The sequence below is a fragment of the Capsicum annuum genome, chromosome 6, assembly GCF_002878395.1.
Source record: "Capsicum annuum cultivar UCD-10X-F1 chromosome 6, UCD10Xv1.1, whole genome shotgun sequence".
NCBI lineage: Eukaryota > Viridiplantae > Streptophyta > Magnoliopsida > Solanales > Solanaceae > Capsicum > Capsicum annuum.
Window position 1 is genome coordinate 148,433,648 of NC_061116.1, and position 26,550 is coordinate 148,460,197.

At 35.4% G+C, this 26,550-nt stretch overlaps 1 protein-coding gene across 3 annotated transcripts in view; it reads left to right on the forward strand.

Moving 5' to 3' along the window:
- Positions 1 to 7,557: 7,557 nt before the first annotated feature.
- The window catches only part of LOC107874156, a 30,317-nt gene continuing 11,324 nt past the window's right edge, over positions 7,558 to 26,550 (forward strand). The window contains exons 1-2 of one of the 3 annotated variants that reach the window (XR_007057220.1): positions 7,558 to 8,926; positions 9,746 to 9,945. Coding sequence is in view for 2 of the 3 variants with exons in the window: in XM_016721018.2 (XP_016576504.2) it covers positions 7,860 to 8,926; positions 9,746 to 9,797 (1,119 nt within the window). In the remaining variant the exon portion in view is untranslated. Of the gene's footprint in view, positions 8,927 to 9,745; positions 10,160 to 26,550 lie in introns of those variants that run through there. The other 2 variants (XM_016721018.2, XM_047414912.1) reach the window with 2 other exon arrangements.

Below are 26,550 nucleotides of genomic sequence, written 5' to 3' on the forward strand. Positions count from 1 at the left end.
AACATATATACTACAATAATGGTTGGCTGGAGTTTATTTTTGTTTCTTTTTGACCTATTAGTTGTAACTTGTGAAGAAGAAATGTATGTAATTACATGAAGTATGAGTTGATTTTTTCAAGTATAAAGGCTAATAGAATGAGATGAGCAGCAGTCGTCTAGTTGACAATTAATTCATTTGGAATAGATCATCAGCCTCTTCTTCGTTTTATGTATGATGAATATGTCGTACCCCAATGGCGCGCAAGCAGTCAGTTAATGAGTCAATTTTTTAAAAAATAATCTCAAACAGCTCATATAAAAATCAAGATCCCCACACATCATCACTACCACTATTATGATTCAAAAAACTTCCATTAAAAATCTATTTAGATGGTGATTAATGATTGTGTCATAATACATCATATAATATTATCGTATTGAGTTGTATAGTAATGTATATAAAAAACATAAGTGATGTATAAATTGTTGGGTTCAAGGTGTATGTATGAATGGAAAATGGAGGGAAAATAGTGGAGGAAAATAGAGTCACTAAAATGGAAAGTGTACTCTTTTATGGAAAGTCTACTAAATTCTCCCACATTGGTGGGAGAAAGAAGCTTTCAAGTGTTTATATTGAAAAGCACAACTCACCATGGATAAGTGAATCAAAGAACAAGAGCTGCCTCACGCCGCTGTCGTCGCTCGCTCGGCTTCAGATTCAAATTTGGATTTTTCAAATGATCGATCGATGAGATCTACCTTTTTGGACAAAATTAATTTCAAACTTGATGAACAAGTAAAATTTTAATCCAAAAAACCTGATAAAAATATTTTTCTCCATGTGGGGGCGCATTTCAGATGGATGTGACCCTTCGAGGGAAGAGGCACACTATTTTGCGTAAAGTGGCATCTAAGCGTGCACCCTAGCGACCTGCGGCCGCAGGTATAGCACGGAAGACACTGGAATTTTGATAGTTTTACCTGCGGCCGTAGATCAGGAGTAGTTCCAGCACAGACTAGGCGCAGGTGACGTGACTGTATTTAATAGGTGTCTTATTGCTGAACCAATTCTTTCTTTTCGAAGGGGCACCTTAAGGCTATAAATACCTGACATATTCCTCAAGTATTGACATGAATTTTTATAGCAAAAACAATCTTCTTCTCTTTAAGAACTCCTTGTGATCATTAATTTTTGAGTGAGTTTGACGAATCCAATAATTTGAGGTACCACTATTGTTGGATTAAAAGCCATTTTATCCTAGGATGAAAATTTTGTAACCTCAGGTACTTGAGGGAAATTATTTCCTTAAGGACACTCTATGAATTTGGGGGACTTGGCTTTAACTTACTGTTTCATCTTATTTCTAAAAGAATAACGCACTTCTTGGATAGATCGCTTTTGATCTTGTGTTGAAGGTGTTGATACTTCAAAGTTGTTCTTGAAAAAGCTTTGGTCTTGAACTTGGTTGAAGTGTAATGTACATAAAATATAGATTTCTGTTTTACCCAAAAACATAGAAAATAGCAATCTTAAGAAAATAAATAATTTTACAGAATCTGTATTTTTTTGGTTTCTGGAAATTAAACCTTTAAGCTTTCTACTCCGTTTGAGCTTAACTAGTGGTTTACAAAAATAAAATCTCCATCACAAGTTAAAGATCACTCGGTTGATGATTGGAAGTCATAAAAACTTCATCGTTAAACTAGAAACAAGGAGTGTTTAAAGTTGGTACAACTTTATAAGTATTATTTCTATATACTAAAGTTATTGTCTTGTTGTGACAGGAAAATGACTAGTGAAAGTCAAATGCATGATACTGCAGCGACTATGTCAACAACTAGTATTACCACGATGAGTCGTACTAATACTCTGTAAGCAATGACACCAGCGGAGAAACCCAAAAAATACACGGGTATTGACTTCAAAAGGTGGCAGCATAAAATATTCTTCTACCTTACAACTCTTTGTCTTCAAAGGTTAACATTTGAAGAAGCCCAGAGGTGTCCGAGGGAACCTCTGACCAAGAGAAATTTGTTATTGTGGAGGCTTGAAAACAATCTAATATCCTTTGCAGGAATTATATTTTGAGTGGTCTCCAAGATGACATTTACAGTGTGTATAGTGAAACAAAGACAGCAAAAGAGTTGTGGGAAGCGCTAGAAAGAAGTATAAGACTAAGGATGCGGGAACCAAAAAGTTATTCATTGCAAGATTCCTAAAATATAAAATGATTGACAGCAAGTCTGTTGTATCCCAAGTGTAGGAACTGCAAGTGATTATCTATGATCTCCTCGCAGAAGGTTTGATCGTGAACGAGGTATTTTAAGTCACAGCAATTATAGAGAAGGTACCACCATTATGGAAAGACTTTAAGAACTACTTTAAACACAAGCGAAAGGAGATGTCAGTCGAAGATCTGATAGTGAGACTGCGCATTGAAGAAGATAATAAAGGTGCAAAAAGAAGGTTGAAAGAAAATTCTACAATAAGTGGAGCAAATGTTGTAGAAGATGACCACAACAACTCCAAAAATAAAAGAAATATGGACAGGAAAGAAATCAACCCAAGAAGAAATTCAAGGGAAAATTCTTTAACTATGGCAAGATTGGCCACAAGTCTACAGATTGTCCTGCCCCGAAGAAAGAAAAGAATAAGGACCAAGCAAATATGGCTGAGTCCAAGAAAGAAACAGATAATCTGTGTGCCATGTTATCTAAATGAAACTTGGTGGAAAATCCTCGAGAATAGTGGATAGATTCTGGTGCTATCTGCCATGTTTGTGCTAATAAGGAGTTGTTTGCAATGTTCACTCTGGCTCAAGGAGAAGAAAAAATCTACATGGCTAACTCCGCTACTACAAAAGTAGAGGAACAGGAAAAGTATGCTTGAAAATGACTTCAGGTAAAGTGTTGACACTCAACAATGTCCTGTATATACCGGAGTTAAGAAAGAAGTTGATTTCTGTATCACTTCTAGACAAAAACAGATTCAAATGTGTAACTGTTTCGGAAAAAGTTGTAATTAGCAAAGGAGAAGTATATGTAGGAAAAGGCTATCTCACTGTGGGCCTATATAAGATGAATGTAATGACTATTGAAATCAATAAAAGTTCTGTTTCTTCTTAATTACTTGAGTCTAATGAATTATGGCATGAACGTTTAGGACATGTCAATTATAAAACTTTGCAAAAACTTATTAACTTAGAAGTTTTGCCAAACTTTGGCTGTAATAAATCAAAATATCAAACGTGTGTGGAATCAAAGTATGCCAAGAATTCGTATGAGTCCGTGAAAGGAATTCCAATTCCTTAGACTTAATACACACTGACATTTGTGATATAAAGTCAACACCATCAAGTGGTGGAAAAAAGTATTTTATAACTTTTATTGAAAATCAGTTACAGAAAAAGATCAAAACTATAAGAAGTGATAGGGACGGAGAATATGAATCTCCCTTTGCAAAATATGTGTAGAGAATGAAATTGTCCATCAAACTACAGCCCCGTATTCACCTTAATCTAATGGAATTGCGGAAAGGAAAAACTGAACTTTGAAGGAAATTATGAATGTCTTACTTATAAGTACAATTTTACCCTAAAACTTGGGGGGGAGGGGGGGCTATCCTTACAGCTAACTAAATACTCAATAGAGTTCCCCACAGTAAGACACAATCTATTCCATATGAAAAACAAAAAGGAAGGAAACCCAACTTGAGATATTTCAAAGTGTGGGGGTGTCTAGCGAAAGTCCAAGTTCCTCTACCTAAGAGATTAAAGATAAGACCTAAGACGGTGAACTGTATATTCATAAGACATGCTAAAAGTAGCAAAGCATATCGATTTTTGGTTCATAAATTTGAACATCCGGATATCAATGAAAATACGATATTGAATCAGACAATGTTGAATTCTTTAAAAATATTTATCCGTATAGAAATAGACATGAACGGTCTAGTGGGGGGTCTAAACGACCTCAAGATGAACCAAGTGAGAATGTACATAATGATGAAAATCCAAGACGTAGTACATGTCAAAGAACTTCAACTTCGTTTGGATCAGATTTTGTAATATTTCTCTTAGAAAATAAACCTCAAACTTGTAAGGAGGCGATGTTGTCGTTAAACTCATCCTTTTGGAAAGAGACAGTCAATGGTGAGATTAATTTAATCATAAGAAACCATACATGGGAGTTGGTTAATCTTCCTCCGAAAAATAAACCTTTAGGTTCTAAATGGATCTTCAAAAGAAAAATGAAAGCAAATGGTACTATTGACAAATACAAGGCAAGACTTATGGTAAAAGGCTTCAAACAGAAAGAAGGCCTTGATTACTTTGATACATACTCGCCAGTAAAAAGGATAACATCGATTTGAATGTTAATTGCCTTGGCGGCAGTATATGATCTTGAAATCCATCAAATTGATATACAAACAGCATTCCTGAATGGAAAATTGGAGGAAGAAATCTATATGGAACAACCCAAGGAGTTGTGGTTCTAGGAAAAGAAAATAAGGTGTGTAAACTTATTAAGTCATTGTATGGACTAAAATAAGTACCTAAACAATGGCATGCGAAGTTTAACCAAACCATGTTGGCAAATGGGTTCAAGATAAATAAATATGATAAGTGTGTCTACATTAAAGATACTCCAAATCATCAAGTCATTATTTGTTTATATGTGGATGATATGTTGATCATCAGTAGAGACATTTCTAACATAAATGCAACGGAACGAATGTTCAAGAGCAAGTTCGATATGAAAGACCTTGGAGTTGCAGATGTGATCTTAGGAATAAGAATCCATAGAACTCCACAAGAGTTGGCATTGTCACAGTCTCATTATATCAAAAAGGTACTTGACAAATTCAAGTATATGAAATTTGGTATTGCAAAGACTCCATTGGATGTGATTTTCACACTTTGAAAGAATGAAGGTGAAAGTGACTCACAATTGAAGTATGTAAGAGTATTGGGATGTCTAACGTATATAATAAATTGTACACGACCAAATATAGCATGTGCTATTAGTAAGTTGAGTTGGTACACTAGTAATCTCAACAAGACTCATTGGATGGCAATGAAAAGGGTTTTGGGTTCTAAAATACACCCAAGACTATGCTTTGCATTATAATTAAATATCCTACGGTTCTTGAAGGATATAGTGATGCAAATTGGATCACCTGTTCAAATGAAGTAAAATCCATTAGTGGATACGTATTTATAATAGCTAGAGGAGCAGTCTTTTGGAAATCATCCAAACAAACATGTATTGCTCGCTCTACAATGGAATCAGAATTTATCGCATTAGATAAAGCTGGTGAAGAAGCAGAATGGCTCTGGAATTTCTTGGAAGATATTTCTTATTAGCCCAAACCAGTGGTACCAGTGTGCATACACTGTGATAATCAAGTAGTAATATGTACGGCAGGGAGCACAATGTACAACGGTAAATCTCGTCACATAAGAAGGAGACATAATACCATTAGAGAACTTCTCTCTAGTGGAATTATCACTGTTGACTATGTAAAGTCAAAGGATAATGTGTCGGATCCACTTATAAAAGGCCTATCTAGAGAAGGAGTTGAAAGGACATCCAAGGGAATGGGTTTAAGGCCTAGGACAAGTCAGCATGGCGATAACTCTACCTAGAAGACTGGAGATCCCAAGATCTAGGTTCAAGGAGATCTAAGAAAGTTATGTCTGACAAGTTCAACATTGTCAGTATACCAACTCATTCTCGTGATATAGACAATGTTTAGTAAACAAGGATAAGACTTAAGCTGAAAAGTCTTTTAATAATTATCTAAATTTGATAGATTTGACCAAATAGTTTAATCTATAGGATTGAACATTTAGAAATCACCTATGTAAGGGCAAAGTGGAAGCCGCTTCAAGGAGGATGTTCGTAAAGTCCATTCTCTAAGCTCTCATGAAACTGAGACGTGTTCATGGCTGAAAAAAACAAAATCGTGAGAACCATAAATGGTAAAAGACTGGTTGTGTGACATGTGTTGTCTAGGTGTACATTAAAGCTTGACAGTTCAAAGATATCAAATCTAACGATTGACCGAGTGCATCCGATGCATGTTAACTACGGAACGTTCAAAGGAAAACCCACTTATCCAGATGCATTCAGTCTTTGCTCAATGATCACATGTTTGTTCGTAAATTCTTCAAAACATAGTCATTCCCCATTCATTTGGGGGATTGTTAGGTTCAAGATGTATGTATGAATGGAAAATTGAGGAAAAATAGTGGAGGGAAATAGAGTCACTAATATGGAAAATGTACTCTTTTATGGAAAGTCTACAAAATTCTCCTACATTGGTGGGAGAAAGAAGCTTTCAAGTGTTTATATTGAGAAACACAACTCCACTTGGATAAGAAAGGAAAAGAACAACAGGTGTCTCGCATCATTGTCGCCGTCGCTCGCTCAGCTCGGCTTCGGCTTTTGATTCGGATTTGGATTTGGATCTGGATCAATCGATAATATCTATCATTTTAGACAAAATTTATTTGAAACTTGATGAACAAGTGAAATTTTAATCCAAAGAGTCTAATACAAATATTTTTCTCCATGCATGGGCGCATATCGGATGTCATGCAAACGCATGCACAACACACCTCGAACGGATGCAACCCTTCAAGGAAAGAGGCACACTGTTTCGCGTAAAGTGGCATCTACGCGCGCACACTGGCGACCTGCGGCCACAGGTCCACCGCAGGTATAGCACGAAAGACACTGGAATTTAGGCAGTGTCACCTGCAGCCGCAGATCAGGAGCAGTTCCAGTACAGACTGGGCTCAGGTGACGTGACTGTACTGAATAGGTGCCTTTTTGCTGAACAAATGCTTCCTTTCCAAATGGACACCTTAAGGCTATAAATACCTGACATACTCCTTAGGTATTGACACGAATTTTTACAGCAAAAACAATCTTCTTCTCTTCAAAAACTTCTTGTGATCATTAACTGTTGAGTGAGTTCGACGAATCCAATAATTTGAGGTACCACTATTGTTGGATTGAAAGCCATTTTATCCTGGGAGAAAAATTCCATAACCTCGGGTACTTAAGGAGAATTATTTCCTTAACGACACTCCATAAATTCGGGGAACTTGGCTTTAACTTTTTGTTTCATCTTATTTCTGAAAGAATAACACACTTCTTGGATTGATCACTTTTGATCTTGTGTTGAAGGTGTAGATACTTCAAAGTTGTTCCTGACAAAGCTTTGATCTTGAATTTAGTTGAAGCGTATGGTACATAAAATACAAATTTCTATTATATCCGAAAATATAGAAAATAACATAAATAAGATTGATAACTGACAAAATGAGAAAATAACTTAACAAAGTGATCATATTAAATCAATCATTACAAGACTTTCGTCAATACCTAAGATGAATTCAACAATATCATATAATTAATCTTAAATACCAATCACAACAAGCATTTATATTTAAGCTAAGGACTAAAAATCAATAAAGCCATCCAAACAAGCTGTAAAAAGACCATATCTTAATCATGATAAATTAATAATAGAATACAAGCGATTAAAGATCAAGACAACCATACGATAGCGGAGTATTAGGAGTCATCTCACAAAATCCACCCACCACCTTTCTGTGTTCGATTTACTCTCTCTCTTGATGGAACCTGAAATTCTTTAGTAAAATTGAAACATTCAGTTTTACCTGTCTCTTTGGGAGAAGAAGAGAAGGGAGAAAAATTACAACCTTTCCCTTCTCCTCTCTTCTCTCTCTCCCCCCTAACAAAAAACTATGCAATTCCAGGCCAGCTTCTTCATTAGCAACTTATTCCCTTTCCCATTGCGGCCGGGACTTAAACGTCCTCGGCCATCACCCACCGCTTCATCCTATGAGACTCCTCTCTTCTGCCTCTGCTCCCTCTGTTAATTCCGATGGCTTGGCGCCCTCGCCCTCGCCTTCCACGTCTTCATCCTTGTCCCGTTTGATTGCTTCTCCGCATGGTCCATTTGAATTAATATTCACAGATCCAACTTCTAAACCCACTGTCATCCTCCCTACTATTCCTGCTGTTGACGGCATTTCTGATTTGGCTGACATCTCGTTAGTTCTCGGTATTCTTTTTCTCTCCCTTTTCTCTTTCGCTCTTATTTTCCACCTCCGTATTAGATCCCGTCAATTGCCTCATTTACAGAATTTCAATTCTCTCTGGGTTGTCAGATTGCTTCTCGTCTTTTTTGCTTGTCTTGGTGCTGTTAACGAAGTCATTCGCCTGCCCTTCATTCGCCAAAAATATCTTTACCCTCTTTTACCATCTCTCTCCCTGGATGAACAAGCTGAGATTTGTAAGGTTCACGTGGTTCTCTCTTTGGGATTCTTCGAACCAGGTTTCCTAATTACTCTTCTTTTCTTGGTCAACGAGTCGATCAAGACGCAAAATCCTTTTCGAACGTGGGGGGTTGCACTCGTCTGCTTGGCGTGTTCTCCAATCCTCCTACTGCAATCGTTCTTCGTGTTCTTTCCACCTTTGGAAGCAAAATTACCCCCATACATTCACGCGAGTTTTTACCTTTCAACTGACCAGGTCGGAAACAAATCAGTTCTTTGCACCTATCCAATGTTCAGTTGCGTTGCGTTTGGGGTATTCAGCGTTGCTTATTCGTTAGCATTTTTGTTGTCATGTTGGAGGGTGGTTGCGTTTGTGATCAACAAGAAAATTCGGGTACGGCTGAACATGCTTGCCACATCGTTCATGATATTATTGCCGTTACAGATTCTTTGCTTAGGATTGTCGGCGTTGTGGCCACCGGCACATCCTACACATGAATACATTGTACTGGCGATGGACCTTGCCTTTGCATGGTGCGTGGTGATTGGGGAGGTCATTTTGGTAATAAAGCCAATTGCAGATGCATTAGATGCCGGTGGAGCATGTTTCGCCTGGAGTCCCGGAAGCAGGTCAGTGATCTGTCCTTTTCGAGTAGATGCACCATGTTCTAATATAATTTAAAAGGCCAATATACCCCTGTTACTGCATTAAATAAGTTCATATTCTTATGGTTGGAAAATTATCTCTTATTTGCTTTGATCCTAATGAAACTCCCATTTGAAGTGTAATTTTAATTCATAATAATAAATAGAACAATAAATCTGGTCTTCTATCTAGAAGTATTTTGACACGTCGGATCCATCTCATCTATGCTGAAGCGCCTTTAATTCAATGAAAAATAGATTGAGAGTATTTGCTAATAGCAAGTGTGTGGGATTGTTCCACAGCACAATGAAAGGTAACTTTTAAGATTTTGTCAATTAGAAAGTGCTTATAAATTGTAAAATTAAGGGTGACCAACTTAAGGTGACTGATTTTGGCGTATAACACTTATAAACATATTTTATAAAATTTGTCAAACACGTATTAAGTTATAAAAACAAAAAAGAAGAAGAAGCTAGTTTGAAAGCATACACCTACATAAAACAACAGAAGTTATTGTCCACCTTCTCGCCAATTAAGGAGGAGCTAAGAAGAAAAACTTTTTGATAGGCGAAGAATTTTGATAGTTAGCTTCGGTGTTTGCAAATGGTGTCGTATGAGTTGACATTCTAGTAACTATGTTTAGGAGACAACTTATAATTTGTAGTGGTGAGGTAGACATTACTGAAACTACTAACTAATGTTCTCACTAACTTTTATTTTTTCTTAGTATGTATGCATGGGTATGTGTGTGTGTTTATGCAGTTAATAAAATAAAATTCTGAATACGAAATTGGCACTTCCAGGTCAGGGTGTCCTAGAAGTGAGGGGAAGAGGGTGGATAATGGGAATCTATAGCAATGAACAGAGGACATGAAGGGCATCATGGTCTGATCACGTTCCAATCATTGTTTTTCAAGAGAGAAATGAGGGGGCCAATTTTTGACTATTTCAGTGTGTATATGCTTGGTGGATTCATCAAGCATAGAGGGGAGGGGGTTATTTAGTAAGTTACACTTCGTTTATACTCTATTTATTACTCCTTGGAGGAAAATGTGTACATCATTCAGTTTGATATTCAGCACTTTCTTCTGCCCTCTTGTACAAATCTTTTTCTTCTTCTTTTTAGGAGTTATATATGTCAAATTACGAAAAAGAATTTACTAAGTTTGATTTGTCTAATATGATTTTTGTTAATATGAATAATCTTGTCTTGAAAATCAAAAGAACTTGTTTTTGAGAGAAGCTATCTTTTAGCTTTTGCTTAAAATATTTACGGAAAAAATTTTGGTACACAAGATAAGTATAATAATTTTGGGATAAAATTTGAGATTAATTTTATCTCATATTGGTGTAAAAAGTTACCTATACTCGGCGTATACACCAAACTGATGTAATTTTCAATAATTAAATGATTTAGTGAAGTAAAATATATATTAATTAATTATGGTTAAGTAAAATGAACTTTAAATTTAAATACATAGCATGCATTTATTGACTTAACATATACATAGTGTGTAGGTAAGTTTTTACCACTTACGGGTCATTTACCGGTTGGTTAGAATAATAGAGGTACTACTAATGTAGGAAGTAGTTATGAGGTAATCTATGTTAGAATTTAATTATTTATTTATTAGTTATTCTACTTTCTAAACTGCATAACTCAAAAAATTTTAAGTGTTTTAGTTATGGAAGATTCAAAATAGCAAACCAAATAGTGTATTAATTAAATACATGAATAACTTATCTCCTAATGGCTATCAAACCTTGTACAGTATTATTTACATAGGATTTTACATCTATACATAACTCATCTCCAAATCGACTAGCAAATGATTCCTAATTTTTTTAAAACCAAAAGCTTGGCCAAACTCTTCATTCTCTAAATTCGAGGATACCTTTTTTATATAAATAAGTAATTACTTTTAACCTTTCATCAAAAATTTGGCCAAAGAAGTTATTAATTCAGTTCAGTATATCTCAGTCGACTTATGTTATAGTTCTATTTTCAAAGATTCCAATTTTCATTTGTTAAAAGTTGTTATGTAATAAATCTTGTGATGATTTTTAGTTTTGTTTTGTTTTTTTAATTATTTTGCCTTTTTCCGTTGTTGTATCATTTATGAGTTGTGCGGATGGTGACACGGTGTTCGAAGTGTTCAGTAGTAATTTATATGAGTTTGAGGTTTTGAATAGCCTTTAAAAGTGATATAGTTGACTTTGATCAATATTTTGTGATTCGAATGACGGATGAAATTTTTCATCAGTTCTATTAGATTTAAAATGTCAAATTTGAACTAGTAGCATGATTGATTTGGATTTTAAACCTATATAATGAGTTTTAAGTGCTTGAGCGAGAAACTATTTCCTTTGGCCTAATGGGGTTCCCGGGGTGAAACCTAATGATAACTATCTCTTTTGGTAAATCTGATGATTAAGTCCAAACATCAAAATTAGCCTCGTATCGCTATTGATTGTGCCGAATAAATATTAAGGGTCCATTCAAAATACTTATTCACTTAAAATTCAGCTAGTGCAATCGTTAGCCCTTCTTCGCATTCGTAGCCCTGCGATCGCGTTCACGGGAAGGAAATTATTATCCTTCGCATACCCACTGATGGATCCGCATTCACAAAGACTAACCGAGTCCAAATTGTTTTTTTCCTTCTATGCATTCGCGACCGATCCACAGTATTCACAGTTGGTCTACGTCAGTAGCCTTCGAGAATGTGAGGGGATGACCGCATTCGCAATGAAGGCACTGTTGACCAGAACAGTATAAGTATCCCATTTTCATGATTTAACTCCATTTTCACCTTTTTCAAGCTTGGGAAATACGATTTTAGGAGAATCTAAGAGGGTTTTGCATCAACTTTGATTTGGTGTAAGCTTTTAAACCTATTTTTATCTATTATCCATTGATTTTACTGCAAAATAATCTCCAAAACATGGATTTTATACTTGAAATTTTGGATTTTTATCGGTAAAGAGAGAAATGAGTATTTTGGTGATTGCTAATTCAATTTCAACTTGATTTTTTATGGGATTTTAGATTTAAAACTCTTATGGTATGGGTAATGTGATTCTTCATTAAAAATTCAGTTTTACCCTTTTATTTTTGGGATTGATTTTCGAGATTATTTTGGATCCAAAATCAAATGTATGCCAATATGGGTATCATAAACTCCTAATTAAGTAAACAAATCATTTTTGGTAGATCGAGAGCATTCTGAGTCCACTCGAAAAGAAAAGACTTCATATTAAGGGCTTCATGCTCGTGTCCTTGATTTTTGAGATAGGTTATGACTTAATACTATGAGTTGGGTTTAATCTCATTTTTTATATTATTTAAGATTGATTATTATTATTATCATGATGCTTGAAGGAGGGCTTGTGTTGACTTTATTTTGGTTGGAGAGCTTATTTCGTTGTGATGCCCGAGCGGGAACTTGTATTGACGTTTTTATTTATTTGAGAGCTTATTATCACGAGCAGGGACTTGTCTTGAATTCATCCATGTCTTGTATGGTTCTTTATTGCCATGAGGGGCTTGTATCATGATTTGTTGAGTTTTGGGTTATTTAAATCATTTATATTTTTTTTTCCTTTGATCATGCATACTCATTCATCACTCATTTTTATGAAATTGGTACTACTATGGAACTTGAATTTTTTTGAAAAATAAAATGAATAATTTTATAAAATGCCTTAGTCGAGGAAAGTGCCAGCAAGGTTGATTGATGAGCTTGCATTAGTATATGGGTTGCAAACTTTCTATGAGGGAAAAAACTTACCCACCCCCGAAGTACACATCAAATAATATAATTTATCATAGTTAAATAATTTAGTGAAGTAAAATACATGTTTATTAATTATGGTTAAGTAAAATAAACTTTAAATTCAAAACATGACATGCATGTATTGGCTTGATGTATACACTGGGTATGCTTAAGTTTTTACCTCTATGAATCCTCTCTTGGAATCTTAAACTCAGAGGGTGTATACGATGTGAGTGTTGAAACATCACATTAATACCATACCATCTGTTTCTCTACATTGCATCTCTTATACATGGGTGATATTGTGTTTTAGATATCTTTTTATGCGATGTTGTTATACTTATATTGTTGTTGAGATTGTATCATTATATTGTTAGGAGCAGTGTGGCTTCATCCACTGAGACGTTTTTGTATGTAAAGCACTTATCATATCTGTAGTATTATTTTGCTTATTCAATTGTCTACTTATCTTGGTCGATCTATGATATCTATTGGGTACAAGTGGACCGTAATCACTCCTACCTTTTAGTGCCTTTTTTATGTAGATCCTAGTTTGAGTTCTATTCGTAGTTCGTTATTCACACAACCTTGAGATCTATCTGAGTTGTGGTGAGCTTATCTACCAAGGTTGGATTAGGATAGGTGCTATTATGACCTCAAAATTCTGGGTCATGATAAGTTACAAAATTTTGGGTCATGGTGAGATGGTATCAGAGCGCTAGGTTGACCAGTGCCATAAATAAAAAAACAAAATGTCTAATAGAGTCTCATAGATTAATATGTTAGCATTTGTATCTATCTTTGGAAGGCTATGAGATATTTTTAGGAAAAATCTGTAATTTGATTTCTTATCGTGTGTGTTGTTCATGCTCAATATTCTAAACTTGTATCTCATTCTTTCTACATATATAGTGATAACTCAATCAGGAGTTATTGATAATACTGAGCCAGCACTCGTTATGGGGCCTTTATCATGGGTGAGATAGATATTGCGATCAAGACAGGGATAGAAGTAGGGCATGAGGAGTGGTTCTAGCTAGAGGGTATGCTAAAACGGCCTCTCACGAACCAGTGATTTATCATGTTGATGTGATTTCTCAACTAGATGGTGTAAAACCAACCCAGGACCCGTAGGGTTTCATTGCTATCTTTGTATTATAGGATGTTTTGATTTGGCATTTGAGACACCTGTATGGCACCTTTTAGGCAGGTACTACCAGATACACCATTTAGTTGTTAGATGAGAAAGGGTATTCAACCACCTTGGCAGGTTTCTATTTAGGGTTTTCAAACTTCTAAGACACAACTATATGTTGGTTTATCCCCATATGTTGATTTGTTACTTGCCAGAATTGTTACTCTGCATATGATTCCTGGTATAGTGATATTTGTTGATGTGCAAAAGAGCTTTGAGAGATTTATGAGAATGGCCCCTCCTAGGTATTGTGGTGCTATTGGTGAGGATACATACGAGTTCTTGGTCAGTTGTCAGGAGAGGTTGCATACCCTCAGTTTGCTTGAGTTTCATGACTTTGATTATACTACCTTCTAGTTGACTAATACAACCAAACAGTGGTGAAGGTCCTTTGTTGGTTGTAGGATGGTAGATTCTCCCTGTTTGACTTAGACCTAGTTATTAAAGATTTTCCTTGAGAGATATATGTCCTTTAGCTTGAAGGATAAGTTAAGGGTTGTGTTTGATGACTTGGAGAAGGATACATGATTGTTGCTGAGTACGGGTTGTTTTTATGCTTTGTCTAGGCATATTATGGCCACCATCTCTACAATGGTCGAGAGGATTAAAAAGTTTGTGAAATAATTGACTACTACTCTTCAGTTGGCTATAACTTAGTTAGTGACTATAGTTGTCTCCTTTCACTAGCTTGTGGATCATGAAAAAAAAATTAGGAGTATTCATCTAGGTATTCATGGTAGCGATGGTAAGAGGTTACACTGATAGGGCAGTGTTAGTGGTAATTCATTATGAGGTAGGGATTCTTTAGGCAGTCTCTCATGGTTACCACAGTAGACTAATTCAGGCAGTATTATAGGTTTAGATAGTTAATTTGTGGTTTTTAAGGCTTTGAGTGGGTAAAGGTTAGGTCATGCACACATTCAAGCTTTTGAGGTTATGGAGGGTGTTCTGGTTCTTTTATGCCCTCATAGCATGATTCGTCTATCAAAAGATGCTATATATTTGATAAGTTTGTTCACTTAGCCCAAGATTTCCCAAATATATAATAGAGTTTATAGCTTCAACTTTGGCAGACATCAGTACCTCCAGGAAAAAAAAGGTGCATAGGATAGTAGATGTGGATCTTTGGGTACCAAGGATGGAGATCAGAGATCTTGTGGTAGTGGACGAGGAGTTGCTCAATCAAAATGAGGAAGACATAGGCAACTCTATGCTTTTCTAGGGAGACCTGAGGCAGAGGGCTCTGATATCGTCACCACATATATCATCCTAGTTTGTCATTATCCTACTTTAGTGTCGTTTTTCCCTGGGTCTATATTCTATCTATCTATATATTTTTTTTCTAATTTGGTTCTATATGTGAATCCCTTGTTGTACCCATTCATATTTCTATTCTCGTAGGTGATTCTTTAGTGGTGTATCAGGTGGACCGATCGTATGCAGTGACTTTTTTGGGGAATGACCCTTAGGAAAATTTGATAATCATAATATATTCAATTATTATGTTATACTGGATATGGACTAGCCGTCTCCTTATTGTATTTTTTTTTATTATTGTGCCAAGACCATTACCTGAAACATACCAGATGTTACAAGGTTAGAGCAGGGCACTCCTAGTTCATGTCCTAAAGGGGTTATATTTTTTCCTTATGCCTATTACATGGTAGAGAAGGGATGTCTATCTTACTTGGTTTATGTGCAGGATTCCATTTTTTATTCACCAACTTCATTGTATTATGTGAGAGTTGTTAGGGAGTAATGGATGTATTTCCTATGGACTTGCCTGTCCTTCGAATAGGGATATTGATTTTACAATTGACATGGAGATAAGGAGCACTAAGCCCATTTCTATTTCTACTTATAGGGTGGCTCTGACAAAGTTGACAGAATTAAAGGAGTAATTACAAGATTTGTTGATTAAAGGGTTTATTCGATTGAGTATTTCACCTTGTCGTACTCCTATTTATGTGTTAAGAAGAAGGATAGGACCATGAGGATGTGTATTAATTATTGATAGTTGAACAAAGAGACCATCAAGAACAAGTATCCTTTTCCACTTATTAATGATTTGTGTGATCAACCTTAGGGTTCGACAATGTTTTCAAGATTGACATGTGTTCTGGTTTTAGATGTTTTGAAGATGGATTTTAGAACTTGTTATAGCCATTATGAGTTCTTGGTTGTGTCTTTTAGGTTGACCAACACCCCGGTAATATTTATGGAGCTGATGAACAAGATGTTTAGGCCTTAACTTGATTCTTTCGTAATTGTGTTCATCAATGATATCTTTGTTTACTCCATGAGTGAGGTAGAGAATGTGAGGCATTTGAGGTCCATACTTCAGATGTTGAGGGATGAGAAGTTGTATGCCAAGTTCCCCAAGTATGATTTTTGCTAGATATGGCTCCTTTCTTTGGTCATATGGTGACTAAAGATGGTATCATGATCGATTCAGCCAAGGTGGCAGTAGTACAAGATTGGGCTAGGCTTACTTTCCTTATCAAGATTTGGAGTTTTTTTAGGTTAGAGGGATATTATCGATCTCTTCCATTGCAGACCCTTTACTAGGTTGACTCAGACTAAGGTCTTTTCTAGTGGCCGGACAAGTGTGAGAGGAGGTCTCAAAAGCTCAAGATCTTGTTGACTTCTGCTTTTATCATAACTTAGTCTGAAGAGGACATGGGTTTTATTGTGTTTTGCAATGCTTTTTGAGTTGGCTTAGTGGTGTGTTAATGTAAAATAATAAGGTGGTAGCTTATGCTTCTAGATAATTGAAAGTACATGAGAAGAACTACCCTGGTTAGGATTTAGATTTAATGGCAGTTGTGTTCGTGTTGTAGTTGTGTGGTCGTTATTTTTATGGGTCCATTGTGAAATTTTCACTTATCATCATTTCCATTAGTAGTTCTTCGGTTAGTGTCACATTCCTTTTTTACCAAAAAACATTATTGATTTTAAATTCGAATGGGTTTTTATTTATTAAAAGTGACAAAGAAGATGAAAAATATGTTTCAAAAAGGATTTTTAAAACTTAAATTTAGAGTCACCACTTGGCACAAATTTGGTATGCCAAGTCACCTTAGAAAATCCTTTTTCAAAATAATTTGACTCTTTAAAGCTGGTCCACGAACAGAGATTTCAGCTAAGGAATTCTGTTAACTGAGGGGAAGGTGTTAGACACCTCTCGGTCTCGTGGTTCAAACATGTCACTTCGTTGAGTGTATCGGCTAATATGATACTATGAAATGTATAAACCAACAAAACACAAACAAGAAAACACACAACCACATAGTCAAAATTTTAAAAAATAGTGTCCAGTACAGTTAATACACACCAAAATAAAAATGCTGAAATAAAAATCTAAACTATTCTAAATACCCTAAACTATGCTTTACCCGTCGCCTCAGACCTGGATCGTGAACGTCCTTCGAAGACATGGTACTTGGGGCATTTCCCAATGATAAATACAATTTTCCTCGGGGCATTCCCCGACCAAATGATTATAATGAATTCAACTGTGATAAAGCAAAAACCATTCAACAAAACATTCAAAATCCTCAATTTCTAAAAATATGACTACCCCAAACCTAATATTTGCCTAATGATTCTCGGCCTAAAATATGATACTACCGAGTTTGATAAAATTAACATTCATTTCAAATCAAACAACAATGGATGAATCGAAGTAAAACAATATTCACTTTTATCGATATTCAATTCCCGCCTTAATCTAACTTTTCAATCACATGATTAACTACTTGTTAAATAAGCAAGCAATCACCAATCATGAGTAACAAACATTACCAACCATGCATGCAAAATCCAACACTCAAATGTCAACAACGATTCGCATCAATAAAATACATAGAACTATCATGGGAATAAATGAGAAATGACAGAGAGTGGTACCTCAAATTGACGTTTTACTTTCAATTAAATGGAGAAGCTTTGTGGATTCAGAACCTCAAACTAACCCATAAACTAAAAAAACTCAACCTCGATTTCCACTTTTCTTTAACCGATGGTGCAATGAACCCCAAGTTATCGACCCGCGAACTTAAAATTTTAACTCGAAATCTCAAAATTAGTTGACCAGAGTTAGACAGAACAAAGAGGTCAGTTCTTTGGGAAGATTGCACACTAATTTTGGGCATTTCTGGTGAGAATCAATGGTAGTCAAATATAAATTTGTTTTCCAGCAGAATTTCATCAAAATTAACACAAAAATAGCCCATTTTGGTCATAAATGGGGCAGCCGGTGGCTATCGATAGGGAACATATTTTGGTTGGCACCGGTGGTGGATTTATTACTGGAATAGTAACCCACATCAACTGTTATCTCTTTTCTTTCCTCTCTTGTTCTCTCTAATATCCCTCTCTAATTTTCCAACTCTTCTTATTCTCTATTTTTGTATTAATTTTCCTTTCCTCAGTTCACTCTTTCCCTTTCACCCTTAGTCTCACAATTCCAGTATGTGTGTGCGTGAATTCATGTGTGAATCTTCGATCGAGTAGTCTATATAGGTGTGTTCAAATATATCTATATATGTGTGTATTTTGTATTGAATATATTATGTGAAGGTGTGTAAAATGTAGGTTTATTATGGAGAGTGAAACTATGACTTGAGTGAGGGGGTGAGGTAGGGGTACATGGGGTGATGGTTGGGTTTGGTGAGGAGTGTGTTGGATTAGGGGTGGGTATTTTTGTTGTAGTTTTTCTATTTTATTTTTTAGCGAGGAAAGTATCAAATGGGGTGGGGTGTGTGGTATAGGTGTTGAGTAATGGGATAAAGTAATGTTGAAAAGGGTGAAATTTATGTGTCTACATCATGTCCCTCTTTGTCTTCAAACACAAAGTATTTCCAGACAAATAAGTAGACAACAAGATAGAATTTGATATAGACTGCAATCAAAACTTTATTTTGGGTATCTTACCTATCCCAGGTTATGTGGGAATCAAGTTACTTGTAGTTTTCAAGTTTAAAAAAAGAGGGACTATAACGAGTTGGAGAGTCGTGTGCGGTTCTATCAGGGTTTCAATCCGTGGCTTTGTTATTACATCAAAAATAAAATTACAAGTTTAAAAAAATAAATAAAATTTCAAAAGTCCTATCTATGCAACTTCTCTTAACTCTTGACTAGAGTCTTTAATGCTATCAAAAGTAATAAAAGATCTGATCTTCTTTGGGTTGGACTTAAAAATTGACCATGTTTTGTAGGTGGTACTTTTGAATTTGAACTTGAACTTGACAATCCTCACCCTATTTTTCAAGTAGTCTCCTAACTTTTAATTTATTCACCCAGTGCGTAAGGCAAACTCTTAACTTGCTATTGCATCATCCTATTCTTCAGGTGGGCTCCAAGCTTGCTGTTTCATCACCTTATTCTCTAGGTAGGCTCCTGACTTTCTATTTTATCACCCTATTCTGCAGGAAGGCTCCTGACTAGCTATTTTATCACCCTATTCGTCGGGTGGGCTCCTAACTTACAATTTCATTACCCTATTATCCAGGTAGGATTCTGACTTTTTATTTTATCACCCAGTTCTCCAGTCAGGCTCCTGACTTGATATTTTATCACTCTGTTCTCCAGGCAGGCTTCTGGCTTGTTATTTCATCACCTTGTTCTTCAGGTAGGCTCCTAACTTAAAATTTCATCACCTTATTATCTAGGAGTGCTCCTGAATTGCAATTTCATCACCCTATTCTCCAGACAGGCTCCTGAATTGCAATTTTATCACCCTATTCTCTAGGTAGGCTCCTTACTTGCTATTTCATCACCCTATTCTTTAGGTGGGCTCTTGATTTTCTATTTGATTACCATGTTCTCTAGGCGAGCTCCTGACATGCAATTTCATCACCCTATTCTCCAGAAAAGCTCTTGACTTGCTATTTCATCACCCTATTCTCTAGTCGGACTCCTGACTTACTATTTCATCTCTCTATTCTCCAGGAGAGCTCCTAACTTTCTAATTTACCACCCTATTCTCCAGGCGAGCTCCTGACTTACTATTTTAGATGGGTTCCTAACTTGCTATTTTATCACCTTATTCTCCAAACAGGCTCCTGACTTGCTATTTCATCACCCTATTCTCTAGGCGGACTCTTGACTTGTTATTTCATCACCCTACTCTCCAGGCGGGTTTCTGACTTGCAATTTCATTACTCTATTCTCTAGGTGGATCCTAACTGTCTATTTCATGACCCTATTCTTTAGGTGGGCTCTTGATTTTCTATTTGATTACCATGTTCTCTAGGTGGGCTCCTGACATGCAATTTCATCACCCTATTCTCCAGAAAAGCTCTTGACTTGCTATTTCATCACCCTGTTCTCTAGTCGGACTCCTGACTTACTATTTCATCTCTCTATTCTCCAGGAGAGCTCCTAACTTTCTAATTTACCACCCTATTCTCCAGGCGAGCTCCTGACTTACTATTTTAGATGGTTTCCTAACTTGCTATTTTATCACCTTGTTCTCCAAACAGGCTCCTGACTTGCTATTTCATCACCCTATTCTCTAGGCGGACTTTTGACTTGCTATTTCATCACCCTATTCTCCAAGCGGGTTCCTAACTTGCAATTTCATTACTCTATTCTCTAGGTGGATCCTAACTATCTATTTCATGACCCTATTCTCTAGGTGGGCTTCTAACTTGCTATTTATCACCCTGTTCTTCAGCGGGCTTCTGACTTACCATTTCATCACCCTGTTCTCCAGGCGGACTTCTAACTTTATATTTTATCACTCTATTCTTCAAGTGGTCTCCTATCTTGGTATTTCATCATCCTATTCTCTAAGTGGGCTACTGACTTATTATTTCATCACCCTATTTTCCAGGCGGGCTCCTGACTTGAAAGTTTATCACCTTATTCTCCAGGTGGGATCTTGACTTGCTGTTTCATCACCCTATTCTCCAAGTGAGATTCTGACTTGCTATTTCATCACTCTGTTCTTCAGGCGGGCTCCTGACTTACTATTTCATCACCCCATTTTTTATGCAGGATCCTGACTTGTCCTTTATTCACCCTATTCTCCAGACGGGCTCCTGAAATCAAACTTAAAACTAGAACGAAGATTATCCAAATTAAAGATTATGAGAAAGAGAGATCTCATTTTCAAACAAAGTCCCACTTTCCAAAAATGTTCTAATGTGAAGTTCCCAATAACATGAATGAAATTTTTTGCCCAGTTTATCATCAGAGAAATTTTGTGAGGGTCAAACCGAATCCAAACTACTTGAAAAATACATAATGAAAAGGTGAAGCAAGACTTTGACCAATAAATATATCTCTTGAGGATAAAATTAAATGACTAAGTTAAAACAAGTGTGTCTTTTAAGAGTAAAAGTGAGAGATCCTGACTAAAAAGTGCATTTTTTAGGATTTAAAGGATCAAATTAGGAAGTGCAACTCTTAGTCATGTAACATGAAATACCTAAATTAGAAAGTGTGTCTTTTAGGGGTAAAATATGATGAGTTTTACCATAATTGTGATTACCAAACCTGTGCAGCAATATCGCCTCTTGCATTTGCAGAAGTGAGGCATTGCAGCCTTTGATATTTAGGCTCTAAAGTACTTGATTTAAAAGGTAACTTGTGTTTCTGTTTCATACAAAGAAAATTTGTAAGTATAAAAGCATGGCGGGCTGGTTTGTGGCTTTAGCTTTTGAAGCAATTGCTCTTGCACTTGTCATATTTAACTTACTTCAAACTGTTGACGTGTTTCAATGATTTTTTGCATCATTAATCCAAACTTAGACTATTAAGAGTGTTTCTAAAAGAAACATAATATCTCAGTTTTTCTATGTCTCTCAGATAAATCCGTTGAACCTTGGTATTTTCATGAATCCCCAAACTTGTCTATCAACAAAACTTTCAGCATACCTTGTTTTGGCTTACAATCATGTATCTTCCATGTGCTGGCCTTATGTCTTTCTTTGTGCAATTGAAGAAGGTGGTAGCAAGTTTTGTAATCCTTTCTCACTTGTTTTGACATAGACTTGATTCAAAGATGTGAGAAAAATAATAAGAATTTTCTATTTGGATAACAGACTCAAAATTACAAAAGTAGCAATATAGAGAAGAACGTAAAGACAATGAACATCCCTTTTTGTAAACTATTCAGTCAACTCGAAAAATGACTATATTTTGGATAGTCAGCTCGAATGATTATGACATGCATTTTGGATTAAGCTGTCTGATCTTTCCATCCAAACTATTCACCAATTGTTGTTGAGTTAATGACCTGAAACTGAGTTGCTTCCTTAAGCCAACTGCACTTATAGACCTCATTGAGCCAGTGATGCCTTGAAAGATTTTTGCTAATAAGCCTCTCTTATTTTTCTTTATCTCAGCTCATCATCGCCTTACGGTGCCCATGAGGATTTTTACCCATAAGACTCTCTCATTTTCATCTCTCTCAGCTTACCATCACCTTATGGTGCCTATGAGGGTTTTTGCTAATATGACTCTCTCATTTTTATTTTCCTCAACTCATCATCTCCGTATGATATCCGTGAGAGTTTTAACCTATGAGACTTTCTCATTTTTATTTCTCTTAACTCACAATTGTCTTACGGTGCCCGTGAGGATTTTCACCAATAAGACTCTCATTTTTATTTTTCTCAACTCACAATCTTTTTATGGTGCCCGTGAGGGTTTTCACCAATAAGACTCTCTCATTTTTATTTCTCTTAACTTACTATCGCCTTATGGTGCCCTTGGGGATTTTCACCAACAAAAATCTCTCATTTTCAGTTTCCTTACCTCATCATCTCATTATGATATTCGTGAGGATTTTCACCAATGAAACTCTCTCATTTTTATTTCTCTCCTGATTCCTTATGTTGAGGAAGACAAGTAGTACCAAAAATGCATCATCATATCCATTACATGCTTAGCCTTAACACTCTCAAAGATTGATCCAAAGGTCTTTCTTTTGTTGTAATATGGCTTTTGGGTAGGGTTAGAAAGAAAGGATATCATGAGGCTTAAACTGCACTTGAAGTGGTTGAGATTTACAACTTTTGAAATCAACTTAAATAATGAAAATTAACCTATGACCCAGCTTCGTTAACTTGGTGATTCAAAATTGTTTATTTTATTGGACCAAATCTCAGAGTGGGGTTGCTTACATATCTCATCCCTAAAAAGGAAGAATCAAGTCAAACGTAGTTCCAACAATATGTTCTTTTACTTGATTTTGATTTTTGTAGGGGAGGGGGGCTATTCTGACTCTATTTTTTCTGACACTCTTTATCTCTTTTTTTGGCTCACTCTTTTTTTATGATTCTATTCTTTTGCTCAACACTGTTCTTCTGTAGCTTGATTCCAAAAGAGGGGTATGAAAAAAAGTAGAACTAAATCTCAAACAAGGTAACAAGGATGATTAAAATTTTTAGATAGCATAACGAAATGTCTTCGTCATATCAAACTTTAAAAATTCAAGTACAAAACATGTAATATAAAAGTGAAAGATGAAAATCACTTATATCATTTTTCCATAACCCAAATTTTAACTTAGCATGTGTGTTACTTTTCTTATACACTTGTATAATATACACCTCTATTTTTATTGCACGCACCTCACACTGGACACTTATACTTTAGTGGAGTAAATTTTCCTTTTGTTTCTCTTGACATAAGATCGTGCATCCACTATTTGATCCAATTCAAAATGATTGAGATGTGTCTTTCAACTAACGACCATGTTATTCTTGTGATTCTAAAAACGATTGTCTTAATTTATTCAAGTAAGACTTCAACTCGATCGCCATTGTCTCAAAACTCTATCTACTCTCTGATATGCTCCTTTTCTAACTTTAACATTTTGATTCAATGCCTCGTGATTAAACTAAATTTTAAGATCTGATTGAAAAATTCATAAGCATGTCATATCACTAGAACTAATCATAAAATGAAGTATGTAAAGAAGACAAACAAACAACATGAAATAAAACAAAACAAAAACAAAAGGGATACTACGTTTCACTGAAAGAAAAGATGGAACGGTTTGAAAAAAGACAATAAGAAACAAAACAAGATAGATCCCAACCACAACCCTAAAATAATTTGGATGACAAAAAATATAAGAAAAGAAACAACCAAAAACCTTTTCTAGTAATGAGAGAAATAACTTTCAATTGCTGAGCATAACATCCTAGTCACCGGTTTGCACATCAGCATGACTAGAACTTTCACCACCGTCAAGTACATTCCCCTCAACAAATAATTTCAGGATCCTCATGCTTAACTCATTTCTTCCCATATATTTTGCATTATCGTGTAGTGATGGACTTTGTGTGACGCTTGAAGTGTCAATTTCTTGCACCACAATTAATTTTTCTTGAATCATCCTTTCTATTTCTCTTTTCAAAGTATAACAATCTTCAGTACTGTGACCCTAAACATTGGAATGAATATGAACATCATATATTAGGATCAAAATTTCTTTAATCTAGGTCAGAAGTACACCCAAAAAAAGGAGTAATCATGCTCCACTATCTCAATTTCTAGAACAAACTGGTATAGGATTCCCCAATTAGTATGAAATTATCCTTTGGCTTCTTCCTCTTTGCAAATTCTGGCCTGGGTTAAAACTTGGGTTAGGAGTGCCTTGGTAAATATGTGAGGGTCGAGTATGATTTTGATGAATCGGTGCATGACATCAAGCCCATCATGCTCTTCAAATTTTGATATCTCAAAGCTAGGAGGAAGATTAACACCGGAAGACATGCTCCAGTCCTTATATGAAACATCTTCATAATTTGCAAGTCCCGGAGAATTTGTTATAGCCTTTTTTATACTCTTCATTCTTCTAGTTGTGTTCTCTTACTCTTCTTCCATGTCAGGCTTCTTGGTAAGAAATTTTGAGGGTCCAATTAACTTAGATGTGGGCTCAAGAATATAATAGTGATCATCAAAAGTATTGAACATAGACTCACGAGCCGATTGGGGAAGCATAATCGTTGGGCTGATAGCAAAAGTGGGAGCCTCAGTAGAGGGTGGAGCAACAAACACACAGACGGTAGGTAGTGATGTAAATATGGTAAGCTTATACTGAGGAGATAAGAAATGAGTGGTGGAAAACTGGGATGTTTTTGGCGTGGAGTAAATTCTGATGCATGTTGTGGTGTGTCAATGATAGTAGGAACTGAGTTTATTACATTGGTAGAAAACTAAGATATTTGTAGAGTCAATAGCGAGAAATGGAGGATAAGGCAACCCACTAGGCCAAGCTCGGTGCATTTCTGTCATTTGTCGCCTTAATCTCAAAATATCTTGCTTTAAACTCTCATTTTCCCAATTCATTGTCCGAGCCATGATGTCACTCTAGATATCCTTGTTGAACATAAATAACTCTTCCTTAAACTTAGTGTAATATGGATGACCAGCCAGAATGCCACAAATCAACCACCTTAAATTAACTGGACAATCGAGATAACAAATGCATTAGAGTTCTACACTTTTTCAAAACTTATCTCTCTTTTGCTCTTGTTTTTTTTAAAAAGATCACTGAACCTTAGAAAGGAACCTATGTATCTCACCACCGAGAGAGGAGAATCAGGTGTGAGTAGTTCGTAAAGTTTCAAACTCTCTTTCTTTCTTTTTTTCTTGAAACTTTAGAAAAAAAAAAACAAATTGACAAATGAAGCTGGCAAAAATATTTTTGAATTTTTCAGCTTTAAATCCCCTATGCAAAATGAAACCTATGACTATCAAAATCTTTTTAGATTTTCGTAGGAAGAAATGCATGGGTTAACTAATCTATTACTAAATGATTCTTTTTTAGATGAAGAAACACACGAATAACTAATCCAAGAAGAGTAAAGAATTTTTTTCAAAAGATATTTACTCAATCTTTCTACATTTTTACTATAAATTTCATACCAAAATGAAATAAAAATTATCAAAGAAAATCATTTTGTATTTTTCAGATGAAACAACATGTTCTAACAACTAATCTAAAATGAAGAACAAAGAATTTTTTTCTTTATTATTATTTCAAAAGATATTGACAAATTTTTTTGAGTTTCCGATTTTGGATTTAATACACAAACAAAACCTAAAACTATTAAAGGAAAACCAATTTGTATCTTTTATTTTTAAAGAAGTGTATGAAACAACAACCTTAAAACGGTCTTTTTAGATTTTTTTTAATAAGATCATTGAACTCAAGAAGGGTTGCCTACGTATCTCACTCTCAAAAGAGGAGAATCAGGTGTGCGTAGTTATCTAGATTGGACAATTAAAGATTAAATAACAGACTGCACCCTGATATAAGAGACACAATGAAACAGACGATGAAAATGTCAATAAAATCTTTTTTGCATTTTCGATATGAAACTTCTTAAATTATGAAATCAAAAATTACAAAGGAAAAATCTTTTTGGCATTTTCATATGAAATTTCACCAAAAAGCAGCAATAGAAATAAAATATTTTTTCTAAATTTTTTGACGCAGAAAAACATGAAGACTTTTTGATATTTTCATTATAGGGAATGTACAAAACTTCTAACATCTTTTTGGATTTTCTTCTGAAAAATATTTAAAGCTCCTACTTAATAAACTTCTTTGGAAATTTTCAAGTTGTGAATGGATGCTAAAGGAAAAAAAAGTTGTCTTTTTGTTTTATTA